Below are 23,159 nucleotides of genomic sequence, written 5' to 3'. Positions count from 1 at the left end.
TGCAACATGACCCCGTAAACACTACAAATTGAATAGAAATTCACTTGAAAAACCACAAGCCTCAGATTTCCCACTTCCTGGTTGGATTTTTCTCAGATTTTTGCCTGCCATATGAGTTCTGTTATACTCACAGACATCATTCAAGCAGTTTTAGAAACTTCAGAGTGTCTTCTATCCAAATATACTAATAATATGCATATCCTACTTTCTGGGTCTGAGTACCAGGCAGTTTACTCTGGGCACGTTTTTCATCCGGACGTGAAAATACTGCCCCTATCCCTATTAAACAGGTGTACATTCACAAAGCCACAGGACCAGATGGATTACCAGGACGTGTACTCAAAGCATGCTCGGACCAACTAGCAAGTGTCTTCACTGACATTTTCAACCTCTCCCTGACCGAGTCTGTAATACCTACATGTTTCAAGCAGACCACCATATTCCCTGTGCCCAAGGAAGCGAAGGTAACCTGCCTAAATGATTACCGCCCCGTAGCACTCACGTCGGTAGCCATGAAATGCAATGAAAGGCTGGTCATGGCTCACATCAACAGCGTCCTCCCGGATACCCCAGACCCACTCCAATTCCAACAGATCCACAGATGACGCAATCTCAATCGCACTCCGCACTGCCCTTTCCCACCTGGACAAAAGGAACACCTATGTGATGATGCTGTTCATTGACCACAGGTCAGCGTTCAACACCATAGTGCCCACGAAGTTCATCACTAAAGTAGGGACCCTGGGACTAAACACCTCCCTCTGCAACTGGATCCTGGACTTCCTGACGAGCCGCACCCAGGTGGTAAGGGTAGGTAACAACACATCTGCCACACTGATCCTCAAGACTGGGGCCACTCAGCGGTGTGTACATATTCCCCTCCTGTACTCCCTGTTCACCCACGACTGCGTGGCCAAACACGAGTCCAACACCATCATTAAGTTTGCTGACGACACAACAATGGTAGGCCTGATCACCGACAACGATGAGACAGCCTATAGGAGGTAAGAGAACTGGCAGTGTGGTGCTAGGACAACAACCTCGCCCTCAGTGTGAGCAAGACAAAGGAGCTGATCGTGGACTACAGGAAAAGGCGAGCCGAACAGGCCCCCTTTAACATCAAAAGGGCTGTAGTGGAGCGGGTCGAGACCTTCAAGTTCCTTGGTGTCCACATCACCAACGAACTATCATGGTCCAAACAAACCAAGACGGTCGTGAAGAGGGCACGACAAAACCTTTTCCCCCTCAGGAGACTGAAAAGATTTGGCATGGGTCCCCAGATCCTCAAAAGGTTGTACAGCTGCACCATTGAGAGCATCCTGACCGGTTGCATCACCGCCTGGTATGGCAACTGCTTGGCATCTGACCGTAAGGCGCTTCAGAGGGTAGCGTGTACGGCCCAGTACATCACTGGGGCCAAGCTTCCTGTCATCCAGAACCTATATAATAGGCGATGTCAGAGGAAAGCCCATAAAATTGTCAGAGACTCCAGTCACTCAAGTCATAGACTGTTTTCTCTGCTACCGCACGACAAGCGGTACCGGAGTGCCAAGTCTGAGACAAAAAGGCTCCTTAACAGCTTCTACCCCCAAGCCATAAGACTGCTGAACAATTAATCAAATGGCCACCGGACTATTACATTGACCGACCCATTTATTTTGTACACTGCTGCTACTCGCTGTTTATTATCTATACATAGTCACTTCACCCCCACCTACATGTACAATTACCTCAACTAACCTGTACCCCTGCATACTGACTCGGTACTGGTACCCCCTGTATATAGCCTCGTTATTGTTATGTTATTGTCTTACTTTTTATTATTTAAATTTTTTTACATTAGTTTATTTGGTAAATATTTTCTTAACGCTATTTCTTGAACTGCGCTGTTGGTTAAGGGCTTGTAAGTAAGCATTTCACGGTAAGGTCTACACTTGTTATATTCGGCGCATGTGACAAATAAAGTTTGATTTGATTTAAAGGACACCAATGACAAGAAGAGACTTGCTTGGGCCAAGAAACACGAGCAATGGACATTAGACCGGTGGAAATCTGTCCTTTGGTCTGATGAGTCCAAATCTGAGATTTTTGCTTGCAATCCTTGTGTCTTTGTCAGACACAGAGTAGGTGAACGGATGATCTCCGCATGTGTGGTTCCCACCATGAAGCATGGAGGAGGTGTGATGGTGTAGGGGTGCTTTGCTTGTGACGCTGTCTGTGATTTATTTAGAATTCAAGGCACACTTATCCAGCTTGGCTACCACAGCATTCTGCAGCAATACACTGTCCCATCTGGTTTGCGCTTAGTGGGACTATCATTTGTTTTTCAACAGGACAATGACCCAACACACCTCCAGGCTGTGTGAGGCCTTTAAATAGGTTAACATTCACGAGGCCGTAGGGCCAAACGAATTACCTGGGCGAGTACTCAGATCATGTTCTGACCAGCTGGCAAGTGTCTTCACTGACATTTTCAACCTCTCCCTGACCAAGTCTGTAATACCTACATTTTTAAAGCAGAACGCCAAGGTGACCTGTCTAAATGGCAATCGCCTCGTAGCACTAACATCTGTAGGCATGAAATGCTTTGAAAGGCTGCTCATGGCTCACATCAACACCATCATCCCAGACACCCTGGATCCACTCAAATTTGCATACTGTTCACCCACGCGCACAAGTCCAACACCATAACTAAGTTTGCTGATGTCACAACGGTGGTAGACCTAATTACCAACAACGATGAGACAGCCTATATGGAGGAGGTCAGAGACCTGGCAGTGTGTTGCCAGAACAACAACCTCTCCCGCATCGTCAGCAAAACAAAGGAGCTGATCGTGGACTATAGTAAATGGAGGGCCGAGCATGCCCCCATTCACATCAACGGAGCTGTGGTGGACTATAGTAAATGGAGGGCCGAGCATGCCCCCATTCACATCAACGGAGCTGTGGTGGACTATAGTAAATGGAGGGCCGAGCATGCCCCCATTCACATCAACGGAGCTGTGGTGGACTATAGTAAATGGAGGGCCGAGCATGCCCCCATTCACATCAACGGAGCTGTGGTGGACTATAGTAAATGGAGGGCCGAGCATGCCCCCATTCACATCAACGGAGCTGTGGTGGACTATAGTAAATGGAGGGCCGAGCATGCCCCCATTCACATCAACGGAGCTGTGGTGGACTATAGTAAATGGAGGGCCGAGCATGCCCCCATTCACATCAACGGAGCTGTGGTGGACTATAGTAAATGGAGGGCCGAGCACGCCCCCATTCACATCAACGGAGCTGTGGTGGACTATAGTAAATGGAGGGCCGAGCACGCCCCCATTCACATCAACGGAGCTGTGGTGGACTATAGTAAATGGAGGGCCGAGCACGCCCCCATTCACATCAACGGAGCTGTGGTGGACTATAGTAAATGGAGGGCCGAGCACGCCCCCATTCACATCAACGGAGCTGTGGTGGACTATAGTAAATGGAGGGCCGAGCACGCCCCCATTCACATCAACGGAGCTGTGGTGGACTATAGTAAATGGAGGGCCGAGCACGCCCCCATTCACATCAACGGAGCTGTGGTGGACTATAGTAAATGGAGGGCCGAGCACGCCCCCATTCACATCAACGGAGCTGTGGTGGACTATAGTAAATGGAGGGCCGAGCACGCCCCCATTCACATCAACGGAGCTGTGGTGGACTATAGTAAATGGAGGGCCGAGCACGCCCCCATTCACATCAACGGAGCTGTGGTGGACTATAGTAAATGGAGGGCCGAGCACGCCCCCATTCACATCAACGGAGCTGTGGTGGACTATAGTAAATGGAGGGCCGAGCACGCCCCCATTCACATCAACGGAGCTGTGGTGGACTATAGTAAATGGAGGGCCGAGCATGCCCCCATTCACATCAACGGAGCTGTGGTGGACTATAGTAAATGGAGGGCCGAGCATGCCCCCATTCACATCAACGGAGCTGTGGTGGACTATAGTAAATGGAGGGCCGAGCACGCCCCCATTCACATCAACGGAGCTGTGGTGGAGCGGGTTGAGAGCTTCAAGTTCCACAGTGTCCACATAACTACAGTGAGGGGAAAAAGTATTTGATCCCCTGCTGATTTTGTACGTTTGCCCACTGACAAAGACATGATCAGTCTATAATTTTAATGGTAGGTTTATTTGAACAGTGAGAGACAGAATAACAACAAAATAATCCAGAAAAACGCATGGCAAAAATGTTAGAAATTGATATATATGTGCATATATGTGACAGTTCTCTTCTCACTAGTAACACAATGTAGCCTAATTCCCATTAAATGTAGCATACATTAAGATTATTGTAAAAGAGTATTGTAAAACGGCATGAAGATAAAAAATATTTTATGTTTTATCGTGTTTCTTATTGCACCTCTGTTGTGATGCCTATATGCTGTGTACTGTATGTCTGTTGAGACAAAGTGTTGTGTGCAGTATCTGTGTCAGACAGAAAGTCATGTGGGTATGTCCCCACACTGGCAGGCAGCTGCACTAGCCCTGGCCCTCCTCTATTCGTGTCAGCAGGGCTCTCTGACTGGGAGTCGGTGGATTACACACACTGGAGGCCAATGGGTCACTGGATAAGAAGTCTTCTCTGTTACCTCAAATCCACAGATTAAACGCAGCATCGAGAGCCAGTGCTCCCTCGAGGACAAATGGGACTGAAAACACAGCTCTGCGACGCCTCCAGCTTTGGCTTAACCCTTCTGTGTGTGTAGTGATTAAGCAATGTATGGATGAAATGACTTATTTTAGAGTTCTCTGTAGCAGACTTAAATTCATCCAGGGCAAATAGGGGTATGGCCAGTGTTGTTGACATGATATCTTAATTGGAAAGTTAATCCTGTGGCAGCTGAGTCTTATGAAACTAGAGTAAAACAGTCTGTCAAGCAGAATGAACTGAACACAATACTGACACAAATCACCCTGTGAACAATTATTAGACAGTAGTATTTGATGGCAAGAGTTTGGCAAGCCAGGGTGACTAACTCCATGCCTTAGGCAGCTCTAGGAACAGATAGCATGGGTATGTGCTCCCCTGTATGCATGCCAGGCAGATACAGTATGTGTTGATGCTGTTTGGCTGCTTTGGAATGCAGGATTTACAGAGTTCAGGAGTTTTAGAGACAGGTCAAAGGTAATGACATGGTTGCTTCAGGGTTATAGACTCAACAGAATTATTCAAATGTTCAACCATGTGTGTGTGCGTGTGTGTATTTAGGTTTGTGTGAGTGAATGTTAACTTACTGTACAGTGTGTGTGCGTGTAAGCAGGTGTGTGTATTTTGCATGTGAGTCTATGAGGGGGTAATAATAGTGTGGTGTATGCTTAGTAGTGGGAGGGAACGTTGAAGTTGATTCAGAATGAAACAGCGGCAGGATGAGTGTTGGACCGTCTCGTCTGCTCGACTGATCCGAAGGAATCTGGGTCACTTCCAGACTGTTCACATGCTACTGTGTATGTCCGACTCTCCTTCCATGTTCCCTCCTATCTGCCCTGGGGGATCTAAGTCCCAGCTAGCTCTGTGCTGATGACTCAAAGTAAATGTACTCATCACTTATGGCAAATTGAGAAACAAATGAACAGTGGACGTTTGTGTGATTGTTGCACTATCACCCCCTCTCTGGTGTCTCAATCTTCAGTGGTCTCATTTAGTAATATACCTTTTATGCCCACCTTTGTGTCTGTCTAGTATATAGACATATCTACTGGATAGTTATCGTTGAAATCCATATATTTACATTTTAGTCATTTAGCAGACGCTCCTATCCAGAGCGACTTACAGGAGCATTTAGGGTTAAGTGCCTTGGTCAAGGACAAATCGGCAGATTTTTCACCTAGTCGGCTCGGGCATTCAAACCAGCGATTTTTCGGTTACTGGCCCAACGCTCTTAACCACTGGGCTACCTGCCGCATATCTATCATGGCATTCAAGGCTGTCTATTCTGCTCTTTGTGTCTCTCTCTACTCTCCATTTGTTGTTGAGAATGAGCACAATGGAATGGTACAGTACTTGGATATCACCACTTTTACAAATAGCACTATAGTGTGTGCTGCAGTCCTCCAGTCAAAAAGAAAGAATGAATTTTGATTGAAAACAAATATTCATTCATCTCGACTGATCATGGCAAAGCTAATGACAAAAGCAACACGTTGTTATGCAGATATATATTTCAATCCAGGCTTTACATGTCTGACAGTGTCACTAGAGAATGTTATCTAGCATAGTGCCTGTGTAACTGATAGAATGGATATGTTCCCATCAGCTCTAGACACAAATACAGATATAATACTTTTTTTCTAGCCTATACATTTTTTACGGAAATATTGTATAAAACATGCAAATTAGGTGGTATTTGCACATACCGCAAATTCATTTTTCTCAACACTGGATGAAGTTGGCCTTAATATTATGGTTTTAGTTTGTTAAGACACTCCAGGACCTGATTTTGGATAAATACTTTTTTCATCTTTCTATCTGTAAAATACTGCCTCTGGAAGCAACTTCAGCACAAGAACTATTCGTCAGGAGCTTCATGAAATGGGTTTCCATTGCCTAGCAGCCGCACACAAGCCTAAGATCACCAAGCGCAATGCCAAGTTTCGGCTGGTGTAAATGTAAAGCTCACCGCCATTAGACTCTTGAGCAGTGGAAACGCGTTCTCTGGAGTGATGAATCATGCTTCACCATCTGGCAGTCAGACTGATGAATCTGAGTTTGGCGAATGCCAGGAGAACGCTACCTGCCCCGATGCATAGAGCCAACTGTAAAGTTCGGTGGAGGAGGAATAATGGTTTGGGGCTGGTTTTCATGGTTCGGACTAGGCCCCTTAGTTCCAGTGAAGGGAAATCTTAATGCTACAGCACACAATTACATTCTAAACGATTCTGTGGCAACAATTTGGGGAAGGCCTTTTCCTGATTCAGCATGACAGTGCCCCTGTGCACAATGCGAGGTCCATACAGAAAATGTTTGTCGTGATCAGTGTGGAAGAACTTTACTGGCCTGCTCGAACACCTTTGGGATGAATTGGAATGCTGACTGCGAGCCAGGCCTAATCGCCCAACATCAGTGCCCAACCTCACTAATGCTCCTGTGGCTGAATGGAAGCAAGTCCCCGCAGCAATGTTCCAACATCTAGTGGAAAGCCTTCCCAGAAGAGTAGAGGCTGTTATAACAGCAAAGGGGGGACCAACTCCGTATTAATGCCCATGATTTTGGAATGAGATGTTCAAAGAGCAGGTGTCCTCATACTTTTGTTATCTAAAAATGCTTTTTTTGGCACATTTTTCCAATAAAATGTTATCTAGAATAAAACTTTGACAACATATCAACAATTCCTTCTGAGTTAGTCTGGAGAATGTATCTATGGATAACCACACAAACTTTGGTATATGTAGACACTTATGAAACTGAGAAAATGTTGTTGGCGTGTGAGAGGAATCTGACTTTGGGGAATGGCATGCAGTTATTAAAGACAAGTAGGCCTACGCGTAATTTTTTGCATGCCAATCACCAAACGCCTATTTTGACCCGAGAACCATTTCTTCAAAGTAAGTTACTACATATAGTCCAGTTTGTAACATTCTTCATGAAATGGGCTTTAAAATTATATGCGATTCAATGTAGTGAGTGAGCTTTGAAATGACGGATGTATGTCCATTTAAAAGTGGTTAAATTCATGAAAAGTGGATGATTGCAGTATTATAAACTAAAGAAAATATACATTTACATTAAGTTTTGTACCTTTTTATGTTTACTTTTTGAAAGTACTCATATTAAAGGACCAAAATACAAAAACATCTCAAAATTGATAAGTAGACGCAAAAATGTAATTTCAGCCTGTGGTGCCTGGCCTTAAGTAATTAATTCAATAATTTGGTAAGCCATGAGGGAAGGCAAGCTGCAGTCATATGGATTTTGAATTGTATTGCACAGTCAGATGGAACAGAGTAAATATGTATTATAACATCATAGATTTAGCAGGTTGTATCTTGTGGAATAGACATTGTTTGGAATGCGGTTTTAACCAATCAGCATTCAGGATTAAACCCCCCGATGTATAATAGTGCAATAATACATCTAAAAATAGAGGTGGTCAACAAATAATACTGACCATGACAAATGAGATTATTCTAAACCTGTTTGACTGTATTAAAGCATACCGTTATGTCAAATGCTATTTAGTCAAACAATACTGCTCTTAACTTCTAATATACAGTACCAATCAAAAGTTTGGACACACCTACTCATTCCAGGGTTTTTCTTTATTTTTATTTTTACTTTACTATAATAGTGAAGACATCAAAACTATGAAATAACACATATGGAATCATGTAGTAACCAAAAAAGGGTTTAAACAAATCAAAATAACATGTATTTGAGATTCTTCAAAGTAGCCACCATTTGCCTTGATGATGATGTAAAGCTCATCTTTGATGAATTTAGTACGACATCCGGGAACTTTTGGCATACTAACCATATCCATACTATGACCAATAAACATACTACTGTCACGCCCTGACCAGTAATAGGGGTTATTTGTTATAGCTTTGCACACTCTTGTCATTCTCTCAACCAACTTCATGAGGTAGTCACCTGGAATGCATTTCAATGAACAGGTGTGCCTTGTTAATTTGTGGAATTTCTCTAGCTGAGGAGTAGGGTTGATCTGACCATTCTGACCTCACAACGGCAGTCAAGCACCCAAGCTAAATGGCTAACGTTGGCTAGCTTGCTAGCTACTTCCAGACACAAATGACAGAACCCCTCACTCTGACCATTTTACTCGCCCTAGCAGAGCTGGTTAGGCTGTTTACATGTTAACCAGAGCGTTGGTGACTGTGTCTGTGCTGCTGGCAACAATTTAATTACGTATTTTTTTTGCCAATGTTTACTTACACGTGTTGAGCGTTCATAAATTCAACAGTTATTCTGCGCTCTGCCACACTCAGAGGAGAGATCTCTGAAATCAGAGTAGATAGACAGAATGAACAATGTCCATTGAGAACGCACATTGACTATACCACTTAGCCAAGAAGGACGTGAATAATCAAGTCAATAAAGTTTGAGTAGTTAGTTAGATTATAGTTAATATACTGCCTGGCAAGTTCGATGTAATAGTAACCAACTAACGTTAGGTAACGAACAGTAGCTAACACACCAGTACATACTGCTGTAATGCTATGCATTTCGTATGGATAGCATAGCTAGCAAATTGTCAGCCAACATAACGTGTAACGTAACTTTTTTGAAAAGTCATTACTTTATTACTTATTACTTATTATTATTTATTTAGCCCAAACAACTACCTCTTCCCCTACTGTATTTATTTTATTTATTTATTTTGCTCCTTTGCACCCCATTATTTCTATTTCTACTTTGCACTTTCTTCCACTGCAAATCTACCATTTCAGTGTTTTACTTGCTATATTGTATTTACTTCGCCACCATGGCCTTTTTTGCCTTTACCTCCCTTATCTCACCACATTTGCTCACTTTGTACATAGACTTATTTTTCTACTATATTATTGACTGTATGTTTGTTTTACTCCATGTGTAACTCTGTGTTGTTGTATGTGTCAAACTGCTTGCTTTATCTTGGCCAGGTCGCAATTGTAAATGAGAACTTGTTCTCAACTTGCCTACCTTGTTAAATAAAGGTGAAATAAAAAATAAAATAAAAATTACAATGCTTAACATTTTCTTAACATTTGTCATAGTTAGTTAAAGCAAAGAATTTGTATTTGTATCTGTAGTTGGACTTCTGCTGCATATTTCCTGCCATTTTCTTCAAATCTGAAAACGTTGTGAAGCCATGCCCATTTTCTCAAGAATTGCATTATGGGCCCTAAAAGCGTGGAAATAGTGTCCACTGCTTGTATACTTCGTATTTTGATGAATTTAGTACGACATCCGGGAACTTTTGGCATACTAACCATATCCATACTATGACCAATAAACATACTACTGTCACGTCCTGACCAGTAATAGGGGTTATTTGTTATTGTAGTTTGGTCAGGACGTGGCAGAGGGTATTTGTTTTATGTGGTTCGGGGTGGTGGTTTGTTTAGAAGGGTGTTTGATTTATTATTTCCGGGTTTTGGGTTATGTTCTATGTTTTTTGTATTTCTATGTTCTTTCTAGTTTAGTATTTCTATGTTTAGGTATTGGGTGTTGGACTCTCAATTGGAGGCAGGTGTTTTTTAGTTGCCTCTGATTGAGAGTCCTATAATTAGGTATGTGTTTGTGTTGGGAGTTTGTGGGAGATTGTGCTAGGTATAGCTTAGTTGCCTTACCAGCATGTTATGCGTCATTGTGTTTTGTGTTTATTTTGGTTTCCCTTCTTTTCCTAAATAAAGAAGATGAGTACACATAATCCCGCTGCTTTTTGGTCCGACAATGATTTCTCTTTATCATCTGACGAAGAAGAATGTGACAGAATCTCCCACCAACCAAGGACCAAGCAGCGGGTTAAGGAGCAACGGGATAATAATATGGACTATCGGGAAAAGTGGACGTGGGAGGAGATTATGGTCGGAGAGGGCCCATGGAGAAAGTGGAGCGAAGACCGGGAACGCTACAGGGGAACACGACTGCCGTTTAAGTCGGAGAGGCACCCCCAATATTTTTTTGGGGGGGGCACAAGGGTAGTTTGGCTGGGCCAGGCAGTAGACCTAAGCCAGCTCCCCGTGCTTTTTATGGGAAGCGTTTGGAATGGGGAGCGCCGAGGTATGCGGAATTGCGCTCGATCTCGCCCATACGCACGCACAGTCCGGTGCGAGTGATCCCAGCCCCTCGCAAGTGCCGTGCTAGAGTGGGCATCCAGACTGGTAGGAGGATGCCTGCGCAGCGCATCTGGTCACCGGTGCGCCTCCTAGGTAAAGGCTACCCTACGCCCGCTCTACGCATGGCAACCATCAGGCCCCTGCACAGCCCAGTTCGCCCTGTACTAGCACTCCGCTCGTACAGGGCTACTAGTTCCATCCAGCCAGGACGGGTTGTGCAGGAGGTGCGATCAAGACCGCCAGTGCGCCTCCACGGCCCGATACCTCCAGTACCAGCACCACGCATCAGGCTTCCAGTGCGTCAGCCCAGTCCAACTCAGCCCGTTCCTGCTCCCCGCACTAGCCCTGAAGTGCGTGTCCCCAAACTGGCACATCCAGCACCACGCATCAGGCTTCCAGTGCGTCAGTCCAGTCCCGAGCTTCCGACGACAGTACTCAGTCCAGAGTATCCGGCAACAGTGTCCAGTCCAGAGAATCCGGCAACAGTGTCCAGTCCAGAGTATCCGGCAACAGTGTCCAGTCCAGAGCATCCGGCAACAGAGTCTGCCTGCAGTCTGGAGCTTCCAGAGTCTGCCTGCAGTCCGGAGCTTCCAGAGTCGGCCTGCAGTCCGGAGCTTCCAGAGTCGGCCTGCAGTCCGGAGCTTCCAGAGTCGGCCTACAGTCCGGAGCTTCCAGAGTCGGCCTACAGTCCGGAGCCCCCAGAGACGTTATACAGCACTGAGCATTATGCAGGGGTGGACAGGTTGGGTGGGCGTTGTAGACCGGAACCTGAGCCACCTCCAGTATTAGGTGGGTTGGGGGGGGGGGGGGGGGGTGTTGTTGCACGAGTGCCATCGGTGACGGCAGCCACCCTCCCTTCCCTCCCTTTAGTTTAGGGGGATTGTTTTGTTTTGGGGATATTTTGTTTATTCATGTGAGGTGCATCCGGGGTCTGCACCTTTGGGGGGGGGGGGGTACTGTCACGTCCTGACCATTAATAGGGGTTATTTGTTATTGTAGTTTGGTCAGGACGTGGCAGAGGGTATTTGTTTTATGTGGTTCGGGTTGGTGGTTTGTTTAGAAGGGTGTTTGATTTATTATTTCCGGGTTTTGGGTTATGTTTTATGTTCTTTCTAGTTTAGTATTTCTATGTTTAGGTATTGGGTGTTGGACTCTCAATTGGAGGCAGGTGTTTTCTAGTTGCCTCTGATTGAGAGTCCTAAAATTAAGTATGTGTTTGTGTTTGGAGTTTGTGGGAGATTGTGCTAGGTATAGCTTAGTTGCCTTACCAGCATGTTATGCGTCATTGTGTTTTGTGTACGTGTTTATTTTGGTTTCCCTTCTTTTCCCAAATAAAGAAGATGAGTACACATAATCCCGCTGCGTTTTGGTCCGACAATGATTTCTCTTTATCATCTGACGAAGAAGAATGTGACAACTACATACTCAATTTACTTTACAAATAGTACAGTTAGTGCAGTTAGTATGATTATTCAAACACAGCTTTGGTAAAAGACCAAGTCCATATTATGGCAGGAACAGCTCAAATAAGCAAAGAGAAATGACAGTCCATCATTACTTTAAGACAGTGCTTCTCAATTATTTTCTGTTACGCCCCCCCTAGGAAGAAGTAAACATTTCGCGCCCCCCCCAACTCTCCGCCGCGACTGTAAATAGTATCATTTGTCTATAAAATTGTTATAAGTACACCTCTGCATAACATTGTATCCTTATTAACATTAAAGAAAAAGAAAAAAGAAAGAAATATAGATCAACTTACAACAAAGAATAACTTTATTAACATTGTTTTTTTAGTTTGTAACAGAAAAGACTTCAAGTGCATCAATTTGCCTGAAATGTAAAAAAAAATAAACCCTTATTTAAACTGTAAACATTTTTTGACCATTTGATACTGAAAAATTTAATTAAATATAATCAATAAATAATAATAAATTCAAATTGATCAGCAACATTAACTCAGGAGCACAATATATGAAACATTTTGACCTATAAAACAAAAATGAATAAAACAATTTGTGCTGATTTTTTTTAAATCAAAATGAGGAAGTCAGGATTAATGGCTACAATGAGCACGTTTTGCAGAGCACAGCTTTTCGAAGCGGGGTTTGAAGCATGATACTGCAACTCTCAGCTCCTGCTCAATGTTTAGCTGGGACCTGTACTTGGTCTTCAGTGCAGCAACAGCAGAGAAGCCAGTCTCACAAAGATAAGATGTTGCAAAAGGAAGAAGAATGCCCATGGCCCTCTGCCCTAAGAGTGGATACTGCCTCTCTACACTCAGCCAGAATTCACTCAGTGTCTGTGATGTGAACCTCAGTCTCAATGTGGAGTCAGACGTCATATCAATGAACTGGTCCTCCTCTGCAGAGCTGAAACCAGTTGGAGCTGGTGCATTGAAAGGATCTCTCACCCAGTCATATTGGGAACTGTTTTCAGGGAAGTACTTTTTAAAGAATCCCATCAGTGATGAAATATGCTCCTTAATATATGGAATCACTGAGGTGGCATCATAGTCAGTAGTGTCAACAAATTCATGCAGGTTCTGGAATGAATCAGTATTTCCTTCATCAAGTCGCCTGCCCCACATTGCAAGCTTTCGAGTGAAAGAGCTGATCTTGTCCGTGACCTGAGGGAGGTGTTTATCTTTCCCTTGAAGCTGTAGATTTAGTTAGCTTTCCAAATATGTCACTCAGGTAGGCCAGTTTTGCCAGGAAGTTCTCATCACTAAATTTTTCTGTGATGTCATACTTGTGCTCCTGCTCCAAAAACATTCTTATCTGCTCTCTGAGCTCAAAAACTCGGGACAAGACTTTTCCTCGTGACAGCCACCTTGCTTCACTGTGAAACAGCACAGCTTGATGTTCAGCTCCCATCTCCTCACAGATAGCAGAGAAGACTCTTGTTTTTAGTGGTCTGGTCTTTATAAAATTGACTACACCTACAATGTCAGTCATAACCTCACTTAATTCAGAGGAAAGGTGCCTTGATGCCAGTGCTTCTCTGTGTATAACACAGTGTGTCCACTCAGCATTAGGTGAGGCCTTCTTGATGAGTGCCCGAAGTCCTTTTCTCATCCCTGCCATGGTCTGTGCACCATCACTGCAAACACCAATGCAGTTCTCCCACTTTAGCCCATTCTCAGTCAGGAAGCAGTCCAGCATTTTGAATAGCTCTTCAGCTGTGGCTCTGTCTCTGACATATTTACAAAAAAGTAGATCCTCACACAGGGAGTTTGTCATATCAAAACGTACATAAGCGATAAACAAACAGTCTTTGTTGCTGTCAGTTGCTTCATCGAACTGTAAGGCAAAACGTTTGTCTTTGAGTTTATCTACCAGCTGTTCTTTAATATCGTTAGCAATGTCATTTATACGTCTGGCGACAGTGTCATTGGACAGAGGGATAGTTTTTATTTTTGCAGCACTTGCGTCATCCAGCATGACAGAGACCATGTCTAATGCTGCAGGCAGTATCAGCTCCTCTGCTATGGAGTGGGGTTTTTTGCACTGAGCAATTTGGTACGCCACCTTATATGATGCTAACAGTGCTCGCTGGTTTACTGAAGTAGCATTCACAAAGCGGGACGATTGTTGACAATATTCGGCACGTTTTCGCCGAATATTGAAAAAACTCAAGCGGCTTATCAGCGTGATTGGGGTGTAATGTCTTTAAGTGACGCCTTAATTTATTTGTCTTCATGCTGTCCGCTGCCAACATTTTTAGACACAGTAAACATACCGGTCTTTCCTCGTCTCCCACCGTAGTCACAGTGAAGCCAAGCGCTACATACGCTTCGTCATATTTCCTCGTCTTAGCTTTCGGGAGACTTACGTTTGTCTCATTATCGCCGTCTCTCTCCGCCTTTCTTCTCATCCCTGTTAAATAGTTTTCCATGGTGTCTCTTAAGGGTTTGTTATCTGCACTTCATATCTCCTGCTCTGTGCTGTGTCTTGTTCGGTTAAAAAAAAACTACTACGCGGCAAAAAAAAGCGTGTTCCCCGGGGTCACGCGCCCCCCTTGGCATCGCTCCGAGCCCCCCCAGGGGGGCGCGCCCCACTATTTGAGAAGGACTGCTTTAAGACATGAAGGTCAGTCAATCTGGAAAATGTCAAGAACTTTGAAAGTTTATTCAAGTGCAATGACTCAACACACCTCCAGGCTGTGTAAGGGCTATTTCATCAAGACTGTTGGAAAAGCATTCCAGGTTAAGCTGGTTGATAGAATACCAAGAGTGTGCAAAGCTGTCATCAAGGCAAAGGGTGGCTACTTTGATCAATCTCAAATATAAAATATACTTTGATTTGTTTAACACTTTTTTGGTTACTACATGATTCCATATGCATAAAAAAATTCCAATGTACTGCTTAACAAAAATGACACACACACACACACACACACACACATACACAGATATATATATATTTATAGCAATAGGCCTATTAGTATTTTAGTCTATCATATTACCTTCTAATTTGGGTTTATCCAGATTCCAGTTTATAGTACAAAAATGCTGGCCCGTCCCTGTCCCATTTATGATTTTGAGACACAATTGTTCTCTCAATGTGTGTGTGTGTGTGTGTGTGTGTGTGTGTGTGTGTGTGTGTGTGTGTGTGTGTGTGTGTGTGTGTGTGTGTGTGTGTGTGTGTGTGTGTGTGTGTGTGTGTGCGTGTGCGTGTGCGTGTGTGTGTGATTTTTGTTAAGCAGTACATTGGAATTTTTAGACAAATAGAATGGACGGTATCCCATCTGACAATGAAAATGTGCCAGCTTCAATACCAGACCTGGTTTGTCTAATCATGCTCACAGACAGTGTCGAGTTTGGTTGTGGATGGGGTTGTGTGGTCTATGACGAACAAAGCAATAGACAGAACCGAAGTCGTTGTATGAAATCCACTGTCTGTGTGTGGTTGAGTTGGTGAATGTCCATCCGGGGATATCGGTGTCAGTCTTTTGGCACAGTTGTGTATGCAATTGTAATATGTTCACTGTAGCTCTACCTCAAACTGTATTTTATACAATTAATAAGTATTCCATACCTTGATTGGCAATGTAGCTTAATTGATTATTTTGTGGCAATCATCGAAAAATATGTATTATTTCATATTTTGCCTTTGTTAACCAATTAAAGACCTATACCTATTAAAATAATAGGTAATGTAGGCCGACTCTGGAAGCTCCGAAAATGTGGTAGTAAGCAAATAAGCTTATACTTAACAAAACCTTACCCATAGACTTAAACAGAACCATATACGTGGTAAATTGATTGTTTTATTTCAATTAGTTACAGTATGTTGGTTTTAGCTTAGCCTATGTGTCTATTAGCCCCTCAAGAAATGCATGTTTTTGATTTCAGTCTTATCACTTGATATATAGGTTATGTCTAAGCTAAGTAAAAAAGTAACAGCATGTTGTTAATTACTATGTTTCCATATGAAATCAACATTTACACCGCCATATAGGCAGGCTTACTGTAAGCTTGGACATATGGCTTAGGCTACCGGTAGGCCTAAGTATGCGCGCTGTTCCAATGTCTGCGTAATTGTTTATTGACAGACCTCCGTTTATGATATCCAAAATGTTACCATATTTTATTCATGCACTCAAGTGTCCTTGTAAATGTAGGTTAGGATAGGCCTACAGGATGAAATATTTAAAGGCATCTAAATATTTCAAACCAGCACCCTGTCACTCATCTTCACAATAAGGCCTACTGTTTTCCATCGGCTGTGCCCTATCTGGAGGCCCTATAGTTGGACTTATTCACCGATAATTAGCCAATTTTTTTATTTGTATAATTAACCTGTATTTAACGAAAGGAACCCATTGATACCATGGTCTCATTTCCAATGGTGCCCTGAGAAAAACCGTTAAAGCAATGTGAGCAACACATTTAAGCATGATCACTACAAGTAAATTACATTACTTTAAAAGGGCAGTAGAAACTAATATATTCAGTCAATCAAAACAGGTGCAGTTTTCATTGGTCACGTTTTTTTTATCAGAGACCTAAATTCACATTTCGGGACCAAACAAATGAAGTTTTAGAGTGAAAGGTAGGTCATTCCAGGACTGAGGGGCATAGTGACTGAAAGCAGTTTTTACTAACTCTGAGGAGACCCGTGGAACCTGTAGTACCAACCAGTCTTGAGAGTGAGTCTTATAGTTACTATATTTCCAATTTAGAAGTGAGGTGCTAAACCTATGTGGGTTCATGAATAGTGACCCCTTTAATCGTCTTAATCCGTCTACTGCTCTCATTTAGCCTAGAGTATGTCTATCTGGTTACTTTGCAACAGCACACTGATAAAATAGGCTAAATGCCTACTTTTATCACCTTGATGACAAATTTGCTAATGTTTTCTTTATTCAAACAAATTTCTGTGTTTGATTATGATTACGATAATACGATAAAACATGTATAGATGTTTGAAAATACGAAATACATTTCAACTATGTCCATTCTGCAAAATTCAGCCAAAAAATGAACACATTTTGGAGGTATGTCTGTGAATGATGGCGAAGCTACGGCACGCAGTATGAGAATGAACAGCTTCTCGCGCAGAATGAAGGCAGTTTCATAACCGCGCCCCATGAGCCTCCCATAATTCATGCAAAAAGAGCCCGAAGGGATCTCTCTCTCTCTCTGTGTGTGTGTTTTCCGTCCGAATGAACTTTACCACTGTAGCCAGCCATGAAATAATCTGACCCGACACTTTAAACCATCTGCGCTATCTATCCGCCTTCTTATTTACTAAATCAGCCCGTGCACAAAACGTAGTGTATCTGATACTAAACCCAAGTAGCCCGGCAGTGACACGATAGTTTTATACGCAAACACATTCCGTTTTTTTCCTGCAGTGTTTAGTAAATCACGTCTCGTTGATGGGTAGTGTGCACTGTGTAAATAAGAAACCAATGTAGCAGCAGGGATTTTATTAGACGAAACAGATGTGAATAAAATGTGACAGCGTATCAAATAAAGACTATGATATGTCGACTATGATATGTCGATCAATGTACGTTATCAGTAGGACCGAACTTGAAGTGAATCAGTCCAATTGTTTTTGCATAAAAACCTAGACTGAACATCGCATAATAAAGACATATTTTTGATTATCAAATGAGTCGAACAATTCTAGAGCGTGGATGAATGGGCTAGATGTTCAGTCTGCATTAGCCACAGCACCACTCAAGAGGATGCATTGCTATTGTAGTCTCAGAACATTCGTTCTCTGTTGTTTTTATTCTTTATTTTCATAATTTTAAAAACGGTATGCTTTATGATAATATCTGTCATTCCTGCTGCTTGGATGTTATTTTCCAATGAAATAGGTAAGCTTTTGTTAAATGTATTGCGTTTAATTTGGCTCGTCGCTTTTCTTCTTCACAGCTATGACTTACAAAGTAGAGGATGTAGGAAAACATGGAATCCAATTAAAGGTTTGAAGACAAAAAGCTAAGGTCAAAATGTTTACATTCTAAGGCGCTGTCGAGCACTGGGAGGTGCTGAAATCCCTTAGTGGCCCTTTCCGTGTGATTGGTAAACTTGACAGTTACTGACGGGCATCCATGGCAACCACGAAACCAATCTGCCAAGTCCAATAGAAAATCAGCAGAGGGGCTGACTGTCTTTTCCCTGTTCAAAATGCATCTCGGTTTTAGTTTTTATACCTCTTGTACTTTCAACCTACGAAGTTCACCAGCCGATTGCTGCAGTAGCCAGTCAGAGGGCATAGTTCCTCAGTGTTTTTAACGGTTGATCTGTTCACTTTAAGATTGCCTTTTTGTCTGAGAGAGAAAGAGTGAGAGAAGGATAAGCGCGAGAGGGGAGCGTGTGATAGAGAGAGACGGAGAGGAAACGAGAAGCCTCCATGTTTCAGCTGCCCATCTTAAATTTTAGCCCCCAGCAGGTTGCGGGGGTTTGCGAGACTCTGGAAGAGAGCGGGGACATTGAGCGCCTCGGTCGCTTCCTCTGGTCTCTGCCCGTTGCCCCGGCAGCCTGCGAAGTCCTCAACAAGAATGAGTCGGTGCTTAGGGCGCGGGCAATCGTGGCCTACCACACCGGGAATTTCCGAGAACTTTACCACATCCTGGAGAACCACAAGTTCACCAAAGAGTCTCACACTAAACTACAGGCCCTGTGGCTGGAGGCGCATTACCAGGAGGCAGAGAAGCTGCGGGGCCGCCCGCTAGGGCCAGTGGACAAATACAGGGTGCGGAAGAAGTTCCCTCTGCCCAGAACGATATGGGACGGAGAGCAAAAGACCCACTGCTTCAAGGAGAGAACCCGACATCTGCTACGAGAATGGTACTTGCAGGACCCTTACCCGAACCCGAGCAAAAAGAGGGAGCTCGCGCAGGCTACAGGACTTACTCCCACACAAGTCGGAAACTGGTTCAAAAATCGTAGACAAAGGGATAGAGCAGCGGCTGCGAAAAATAGGTATGTATGCTGCAGTCTGTAGCTTACCTTTGTATTTTATCAACGATGGTCTGAAGTTGTTACAACATTTATAGTAATTTTTTTAACAAAAACAACCATGCATTGCGAATGAATCGTAGTCAGCCTATGCACTTGCATTTGTTTCTGCATTTGTTTCAATGCGAGCAATTATTCGATCAAAATTTTAAATCGAATTATTTGAATTAGGTGATGTTGTTTCGAGTAAACATTGAAATAGAGCTGACTATAATATATCAATAGCCTACCCTATAGTTCAGTTACCTTTGTTCATAAATAATCTCTACGGAAATGACACCATAAACGCTGTAGCCTATTGAAATGAAGTAAAATGTATGACAAACTCCATTGTGAGACTTGCCCTTGTCATTTTCATTGCAAAGTTGACAATATAGATTTGCCAATAATGGGTACCCCAAATATTATAACACAGAACGAACCATAACAGTGTAAATACAATCACAGAGTTTCCCAAATTGACCAATATCGATGGTAGCCTATATCCTTCCCAGTAGGAAAACAGGTAAAGCATATAGGGCTATAGGCTACTCCCTGAGTCAGTCTCAATAATTCCGTTCACATTATCTGTCTTTTTTCACAATGCATTTTGCTTATATTGACAGCTGTCTGTGTAGGCCCAAGTCTTCAAATCTAATTTAACAATACGCATGCAATATGTCTGAAATATGTTGTATTATGGATGTTGCTCAATGAAAGACAGAAACACATACGATATTATTTGTTCAATCATGTATAATGTAATTTGTGTTGATCAACTCATGAAGGTAGCAGGTGTATTGAATACATCTGAATTGTTTCCTTTAAGAAGATATTGGAATTACAAGGCTATAAAGTGTGCTCAATCCATAAAATGGGCTGGGGTTACTGTCTGTTGCTTGTGTTTGTGTGTTTACTATCATAAAATTGCATTTTTGGGCTCCTAGCCTGGCACTTGTGCATCGGATTGCTAGGCCTCAGCAATAACTATGTTTCAATTAAGGATTTACTTTGACAGAACCTATTCGTATTGGATTGTGGTTCATTCTAGTTTTCCCTCAACGTCTGTCTTTTATCCAGGCTACAGCAGGGGTTGTCCCAAGGCTCGGTTCAGTCTTTGGCAGATGATGATGGAACCGTCGATCGACTCGGTCCCGCCTCCAGCCCCGAGGCAAGTTTGTCGAGCAAAGCCGCCACCTCAGCTATCTCTATCACTTCCAGCGACAGCGAATGTGACATCTAATGGCGCACAAAGCAGTCGAGAGAAGGAAGAGGATAAATTGACAGTAGATAAATGAAGGAGATCCTGAAAAACAATCTAACATAAAAACAGTCATAGTGCCTGCGTTTGAATTGAAAGACTGTTCTTCTTTGATGACTGCCAAAACATGAGGGTTCTAACGGAATTCCCTGTCTTAAAGCTATAGGCTACTTTCATTTTTTTTTCGTTTTCCACTATGGATGACTGAAGCTAATGCAAGCTGAAAGAAAATGTAAAGAAAAAACATATTCATATTCACGATCCCTTTTTAGGGATGACTAATAAACCAATGCCTCAAGTTGAAACTAAAAATCAAAAATTAATAAGGAAAAAAGGAGAAGACATTCGAGCGCCAAACCTGCTATTTTCTGTGGGTATTTCATGTTGAAAAGACGCTGTAATATTTTTACTTTACTTTTAAAGTGGTATAAATAATGTTTATTTACTTATTTAAATGATAGGCGCTGTTATAATTTGATATTATTTTGCTTGGTGTTTTTATGTTTACCTTGTCCACAGGTGAACCCGTTGAGCATGTGCGCTTTAGTGAACATGTGTTTCAGTAAAAAAGACAAAAAAGAAGCCTAAAGAAACTTAATAAAATTATTGTTGATCAAAAGAACAAAACATTAGTATTTTTATTCACAGATATTGAGAATGGTGTTTGCAGATATTGTATTACCCGATTATTAGCCTACTTGATATTATTATCGAGTAACGCCTAGATTATATTTTAGGGGTTTGGGACGATATTTAGAGTATGATATATGTGACAGAATATTTCAAATATCGTGCTATGACAGGTCTATAGTGTAATGCATCCTACTGTATTATGTTGTGCCTCTGCATTGGCCTGATGGAGTGGTCTATATATATCTTAACTACTTAACTACCAAATATCTTGATATGTGTGTGGACTCTGAGTGAGAAAAAATAGTTTGATTTTTTATAATGCCACACTTTATAGTGCCCTGACAGGTTCCCGACGTAATTTGCCAACATGCTTCGCGTCATGTAATGTGGCATGACAGCGAGAGGTCAGGGAAAGGACGTCACACGAAACAGGATGATCTCCGAGTCCCGGAGTAAAAACAAATAGGCCTACACAACACCAGAATATGAAATGTGCTCTGGCTGACCGATGAGTAGTACCCTATAAAGATAGGTATTGGCCATTTTATTATTTTAAATCAAAGATCATTTTAAAACCTATTACATTTCATTTAGATGGGCTATAGGCATCGATTTCTAGGTGATAGTCAAAAACATTTCCTAGAATTGAATCTGCATTGTAAGCGACAGGTTCGACCGTTGATCTGAACCATATTTCCTTTATCGTATAATTAATGTTGGATAACCTAATGTCTGCCACGATTAGGCCTATTGCGATTTTCTTATGAGAGTCTACAAGGTTGATAGCATACAACATATTTCATGTTTCAGGTATTTGAGTAAAGTCTGTTATTTCTATTTGGCCATTAATGGTTCAGTTAAACACGTAACGTGTTTAGGGGTATAGGCAGAAATGCTTGAAGCAGACCATGTTACGATAGGCTTAAAAACGCAATGGCTATGATACATGTGGTAGTATGATGTTATGATCAGATGTGATGCAGTTACTATTTGGTGATAGGGTTAAGCCTACCCGTCTATAGATAGGCCCTTAATAATGTTTTTGTTATTATTTATTTTGTTGCATTACGGTTTAGGCTAGCTATTTAAAAATGTTACCACTAGCACACATCCATCCCTGCCTATGATGAATACATGCCAAATAATGTTCTATTGGAACGTAAAGATGAGGGTAAACCGTGCATACACCTGAGGTTAAACTGTCCGTTCCCTCTTTATACGCGCTAACAGGATGTCAGACCAATGAACAACGAAAATGAGAGGTAGGCTAGTGTTTTTTCAACGGCTCCAGAGTTCTGGTTTTGGACAAACACCTGGGTTTTCATCCAATTTGCAATTAATTACAGTAACCAGTGAAAGAGACAAGATGTATTCCTCGAAACGTCTTTCAGCTGGAACAACACATAAATGCAGTGTTTCGGGTTTTGGATAAAAAGAGAGAGGAAGCAAGTGAGGGGAAGAAAGGGGGGCCTTGAGTTTCTTTCAAATCATGGGGACAAAATGGCTGAATATTTCCGTTTCTATTGAAAATCAGGGCAACTAGGGGGACACACATGAAAAAGTCTTTTTAGCAGTGAATAAAGTTGTCAGCGGTAATCAGCACTAATGATGCGGTCTACGGCCCCGAGCAAATAAAGGGGCGCTCCCAATGATTTGTGAGGGGAAGCAACACGAGTTTGTTCCCCTTCAAAGAATGAACTGCTGTCATGGTATAGTCTGCCAGCCTGGGTACGGAAGTCGACATTTTTGTTTAGCGTGTGTGTGTTCTGGGGCAGCTGCTGCAATGTGAATTCCCGGGTAGTGCGATTAAAAGGATTTAGCCTAATTACCAATTTATTGACTGTTTTTGACTTGTACGTTTGCAACAGTCCTAACACGTTAATTGTGCTCCAATAAACATGACGAACATTTTGAATAATGAAGAAAATATGATATTAATATGTTGGATATATAACCACTGAATCGGACGAAATTCATTGACTATTTTTCC

The 23,159-nt window shown here is 42.5% G+C and overlaps 1 protein-coding gene across 1 annotated transcript; it reads left to right on the top strand.

The window, feature by feature from the left end:
* The first annotated feature begins 18,398 nt into the window (after nucleotides 1-18,398).
* On the top strand, nucleotides 18,399-21,150 carry LOC115162245 (homeobox protein SIX6-like). The gene is made up of 2 exons (XM_029713370.1): nucleotides 18,399-19,260; nucleotides 20,356-21,150. The coding sequence occupies exons 1-2, from the start codon at nucleotides 18,689-18,691 to the stop codon at nucleotides 20,516-20,518; spliced, it is 735 nt and encodes a 244-aa protein (XP_029569230.1). The 5' UTR covers nucleotides 18,399-18,688; the 3' UTR covers nucleotides 20,519-21,150.
* The last annotated feature ends 2,009 nt before the right edge of the window (nucleotides 21,151-23,159 follow it).

This window comes from Salmo trutta, chromosome 25 (genome assembly GCF_901001165.1).
Source record: "Salmo trutta chromosome 25, fSalTru1.1, whole genome shotgun sequence".
Lineage (NCBI taxonomy): Eukaryota > Metazoa > Chordata > Actinopteri > Salmoniformes > Salmonidae > Salmo > Salmo trutta.
This window is presented reverse-complemented; position numbering and strand designations above follow the sequence as displayed.